The 5,949-nt window shown below is 38.9% G+C and overlaps 1 protein-coding gene across 1 annotated transcript; it reads left to right on the top strand.

The window, feature by feature from the left end:
• Nucleotides 1–5,257: 5,257 nt before the first annotated feature.
• On the top strand, nucleotides 5,258–5,694 carry LOC124656325 (E3 ubiquitin-protein ligase RNF181-like). Its single transcript, XM_047195089.1, has one exon. It carries the CDS (start codon nucleotides 5,258–5,260, stop codon nucleotides 5,690–5,692), a length of 435 nt encoding a protein of 144 aa, XP_047051045.1. The 3' UTR covers nucleotides 5,693–5,694.
• The last annotated feature ends 255 nt before the right edge of the window (nucleotides 5,695–5,949 follow it).

Raw genomic sequence — 5,949 nt, 5'->3', positions numbered from 1 at the left:
TTGAAATAAGCAAAAGAGAAATGGTAGAGGAATTTAGTAAACTAAAGAAATAATATGATGACTTTATCAGCTTTTAAATAATGAAGGAGAAAATAAGAGTATGGTACAATGAAAGATTCCCAAATTCCTGAACAATTCATGAACACTGATTTGAATATCAATAATTGGGGTGTCGAGGATCAACCCACCCAATTACTACTTGAAACTGATATTGCTATCAATTATTCGGGTGTGGATGACCTCCCAAACGCTTGATAATTTTTTTAAAATAACTAAATAAATAAAATTATCATAATCATAAATTAGTAAGTAGCTCCATCATTAGCATGTGTGCACGAAAACAAGACATCGAGTTGCGAGAATCCCTCACGGGCAAGAAAAGAAATACTCCCTCCAATCCATATTACTTGATGCTAAAATAGATGCATCTACAACTAAAATATGTCTAGATACATCTATATTAGCATCAAGTAATATGAATCGGAGGGAGTAAAGTAAGTACAAGTGAAGGAAATAAGTTCCAAGACATGATCATGATGGAAAAGAATCTCAAGACAGGCATAAGAAGAGGCAACCACCCAAGGAAACATAGAAGCTGCAAATTCCCTCCAACATGCTCATTGGCCCTATAAAGAATAGCTACAAAGGCTATAAAGACAAGGAAGACATACAAAATAGGTGTATAATGAACATGAACAAGCTAGAAGCAAATAACGGAAGAGAAAGCTCCCGAATGTTGCTCTCTCGCATATAAATGAGACTCCAACAACAAAGACATACACGAAGCAACTAGCAACCAGAAGATATGAAGGTATCATATTTTGTATGTTTTTTATGTCCTTCTCGTGTATGTCTTCGGACATCGAGAAGATACAATATATGATACCTTCGTATCTTCTGGTTGCTAGTTGCTTCGTGTATGTTTTCGCTAACTGGGTTAGGTTTTATAGGAGAGAGAACAACATACGTGAGCCTTCTACTGTATTATTTTATTTTACTTTATTTTTTGCTTATCCCATACACCTATTTTGTGGTCTTCCTAGGCTTGATGGCATTTATAGCCATTCTTTATATATCCATGTGAGCAGTTGGAGGGAATTTGCAGCTTCAATGTTTCCTTGGCTGGATAAACCTAGCACTTGTCTTGAGATTCTTTTCCAACATGATCATGTCTTGAATCTTGTAGCCTTCACTTTTGTTATTTTACTTATTCTCTTCCGCATGCAAGGGATTCTCACAACTCGGTGTCTTGGTTGTTTGCACACATGCTAATGATGGAGTTGTTTACTAATTTATGATTATGATTATGATTATGATTATGATTATTTAATTATTATTTTCTTAATTTAATCAAGAGTTTGGGTGGTTACGCATGAATAATTGATAGCAATATCAATTCAAGTAGTAATTGGGTTTGGGTTGGTCCTCGGCGCCCCCAATTATTGATATTCATATCAATATTCTTGAGTTATTCAGGAGTTTGAGAATCTTTCATTGTATCATCCCTCTTATTTTCTTCGTCATTATTTAAGATCTGATCAAAGTCATCATATTTTTTTCTTTATTTTATTTAATTCCTATGTCATTTGTTCTTTTAATTCTTTCAATACTTCTTGATTTTTTTTCCATTCTAGGTATATTAGCTCAAACTTTTCTTTTATCTTTCGAGCAATATATTCTCTTCAAGAGGATCAACTCCCCTGACCAAATATTCATTGTATTCCAATTTTTATGATGATTGAACTTCTTATTATACCTTTGTGATATGTATTTTCATTGGAATTATTTTACTCTTAACCATCTTATGCTTCTATATATAATCTTTTTTGTTGATGCATCTATATAATAATTTATTCCCAAAACTTTTCTTGCATGAACCAATGATTCAACAATGTTTGTATATTTCAGGATACTCCTCTTGTGGTTCCATTTTTCTACCAATATTTTTTCAATGATGCGTAAATTTCAGGTGCATTTCTAGTATATAGGATATATGTTGGTTCTAGCTCTAGAACTTCTATATTCTGTGATGAAGGCATTTTCCCGCTCATCATATTTAGATATTCAGCTAGACTATTTAGAATTGATAACACATATCCCTTCTTATCTTTTTTTGTGATTATATTGATACCAAAAATTATCCAGTATGCATTCTTGCATATCGTCAATGACTATATGGTGCTTTGGATTGAATTTATATGAGTTCAGAGGGAATGCTAGAAGCTTACTTTCATATCCAAACGAGAATGTTTTGGTACAATTGAAACTTATTCCTCTCTTCGTTCCTGCAAAACTAATGAATGGGAGAATATGTCAGGTAAACATTTATCATTTCCTTTAATATGCTAAAAAACAACTTTAGATCCATTCCTAGGTATGATATTTATGTTGATATACTAGATAGTTATAATAATTAAAAGCTTCTTCATTTTGTATTTGTTTATTTTTGCAGGATCTTTTACTGGGTGGCAATGCCAACAACACGTCTGAGGGTGTACACACTGGTATATTTTTCCTACTCAGTACTCGTCGTATTTATTACTATATTGCTTCAAGAGTAGCTCAGTTTATTTTCCTAGATGTTTTAGTCAAATTTATGAGTTGATTTCTTATCGTCTTCCCAAGAAGTTCCACCCGAAGGGAACACTCTACGACTATGATTCTCGTTCTGACGCTATATACAAGCCTTAACAAAGACAAAATACAGAGTTTCCTCCTATAGAATTCCTACCATAAGAACCCATCCCATATAATATAAGCATGCTAACAAGATCAAGGAAACAAAAAAAACTACTTCATTTCCACAATATAGCCAACATACAATTTTCCCTTAAGGAAACCCTGCGGGTTTACATAAGAAAAGAAAATTACCTTTCTACATTCATGATATTATGCTACAAGCGTCTTCAATATAGTGATTCTTATTACAAGGAAGGTGAAAGTACTAATACTAGTGAGCAGGGATCTTTGTTGGATCCAACTCTCTGCTCTAATGATTGTTGGCTATGTGCTTCTGGTTGCTAGTTGCTTCATGTGTATCTTTGTTGTTGGAATCCCGATTTATAGGCGAGAGGGAGCAGCATTCACCATCCTTCTTCTCCATTATTTGCTTCTACTTTCTTCTTGCTCATCATTTACCTATTTTGTAGGTCTTTCTAGGCTTTATAGCCTTTGTAGGTCTTCTTTATGGTCCATGTGAGCATGTTGGAGGAAATTATGGGTGGAGCCTCCATACTTGCCTTGGCTGAATAAACATGGATGCCTCTTCTTATCCTTGTCTTGAGATTCTTTTTCATCATGATATTGTCTTGGAACCTGTGGCGTTTTTTCTTAATTTACTTCTTCTCTTCCGTATGTGAGGGATTCTCTCCACTCGATGTCTTGGCTGCTTGAGTACATGCTAATTTACTAACTTATGATTATGATTATTTTTAGTTTTATTAGTTTAATATCTTTCTCAAGCTTTCGGGTATAAGTCCTCCATACCCAAATAATTGATATCAATATCAATTCAAGTAGTATTTGGCACCATCCATACCCAATCCGTCGGTTGCCACTAGTTTTGTGGTCAGAAAATAGGCTTACTTTGGGTTAATAAAAAGGTAGACCTAGCGACCTAGCGCTCCCACCGCCTTGTTGCACCGCCGGCCACTTTGGCTTCGATGGCCAACAATTCTCACACCATAGGCCACTCTGGCTGCGACATCCACCCAACCTTCTCAGTTCTCACCTCCAGTAAATCCGGCTTCAACATACTCCCATCCTTCTCACTGTCAGCCATTCAGGTCTGGGTGACCACCTATCTTTTTTCAGCAATGGCGCTTTCAGACATAGATTTCAGCAGATGACGCGCCTTTGAAGCGGATGTACTACTCAGAAATTTTGGCACAACAATCAACTACAGTGGAGGTGAGTGTCTCCGATAATTCTTCCTAGTGGCCAAGTTCAAGAGATCTAAAATTTTCCTCTGGAAGGGTACAATTAGTGCCATTATAGAATCTTGGTTGGGGAATCACTTACCTTTACAAGATCTCCGACTGCAAGATTGGACTTTAATTTTGTCTGTTGCATCAAACGATGTTGGATTCAAGATTTATATTGAAAGAATTTTTTTTTGAGACATTGGAAAGGGGAACCCCTATATAAACTTTTATTAAAGAGGAGTTAAGACAGCCCCATACTTCCATTCACCAAATCGAGGTTCATCTCATGCTTACATGCAGAGAATTACATACAGAGAAACAAAAAAAAAAGCTGCACTTGGAGGAAATATTGTTATTCCAGATTTCTATATATCTTTTTTCAAAAAATATGTTGACCTATTAATAATTATCAACGGCAGTATAAATAGCAAAAAAGGTAATAAAATTTACAAATAGGTACTTGGACCATCTAGCCATGACTACAAACACCAGAGCCAAACTTTTGCAAGAGAGGACCAAACTTTTGCAGAAAAAGTATAATCTTCTTTTTTTCGAAATAAGTATACTCTTCTTAAAAAAACAAGAGAGTTTTTTTAACCTTTAAAAAACAAGAGAAGCCTTTCATTCAAGAACTGTCTTCATTCAAAAATGATGTTGAATGGACACATACAAAGCTTCTTGTTCTTCTGCTGATGCGGTTCCTATATCTCAAATGGTTTCTCCTAACATTTGGAATAAAGTGTCTTCATACGCCCAATCAGAGTGATAGATTTTTGGTCGTTTAGTTTTTCCGAATTCTTCAAAGCAGTTACCACCACCCACGTGGCGAGCACCAACAACAATGATCGGCTGCTGGCGTAAGGCGAGCAAACAGCCGATTAGCTGAACACCTGAATTTGAAAGAAAAAAATTGTTGGTCGATCCGGATGTCCCTGCCGCCGCGTCGCTCTCACCTCTCAGCCCTCGTCGTGGACGGCGGAACGAGAGGATAGAGCGCAGGGACTGGTACGTTTGGAACTGAGGACATGTTTGGATAGGAGAGTGTAAACGGGGCCATCAGTGAAATGGGTTTACAGATATATCAGCGTTGTAATGGGAATCTACCGATTTTGTTTTGTTTGGTTTCGTAACGCAAAGGAATCTGATGCCACAGTCGCAGAAATCCAAGATTCACATCAAACTCCGTCCCCTAGTCGAACTCGGAATCCCACCACATCCAATCCGACCCATCTATAAATATGGCAAGGTTTGGTCCTCGTAGTCAAGCTTGTTCGATCCTCCATCTCCAGCCCCCGAGCCGTCTCTCGTACGCGTACGCGCTACCGCTGTCGCAGATGGAGGCAGTGAGGATGCCGACGACAATCATCTATGAGGAGGTCATGGAAGATCGGGAGCCGAGAAACGGGCAGGAATTTATACATCGCACTTTAATGGATTGGACTTTTGGCCGGCTGCCTTGGCTTGACGAAATGCTCGACAGCATGGTCGAGCGGCGCAGAGAAGAAGAGGATCAGCGTCAGAGCGACCAGGCGGAGGAGGAGCCATTCAAACCGCCCAAGGCCATCCAGGACAATTTGAGGGAGACAACCTGGGCGGCGGCCGGCGCAAGGCTGCAGACTGAGTGCGCCGTGTGCCTCAAGGACTTCGAGGCGGAGGACATGGTCAGCAAGATGCCGTGCGACCACTGCTTCCATCAGGGCTGCATCTCACAGTGGCTCCGGGTCAGCTGCGTCTGCCCCCTCTGCCGCCACGCGCTGCCCACTGCATGATGGCGTCCACCGTCGATCGAGAGGGAGGCTCCGGGTCACCTGTTGGTTCACCATTCACCAAGAACAGATTATTATTTTTGATGTTTGTGTCATCTAGCTTGTCAGTGTTTAAATTCAGTTAGCAGTGTCGATAGTTTCAGTCTGTCAGCTATTTCTAGGGTTTTGGATAAGTATGGCTGGCTTAGTCGTAGGCACGATCGGAGTGCTGTTACTCGATCAGCTCGGACGTGGGATGGCACGTTCGCCATTAGCTCCGT

This window comes from Lolium rigidum, chromosome 5 (genome assembly GCF_022539505.1).
Source record: "Lolium rigidum isolate FL_2022 chromosome 5, APGP_CSIRO_Lrig_0.1, whole genome shotgun sequence".
Lineage (NCBI taxonomy): Eukaryota > Viridiplantae > Streptophyta > Magnoliopsida > Poales > Poaceae > Lolium > Lolium rigidum.
Note: the sequence above shows the minus strand (reverse complement) of the source record. Positions and strands in the feature narration are given on the sequence as shown.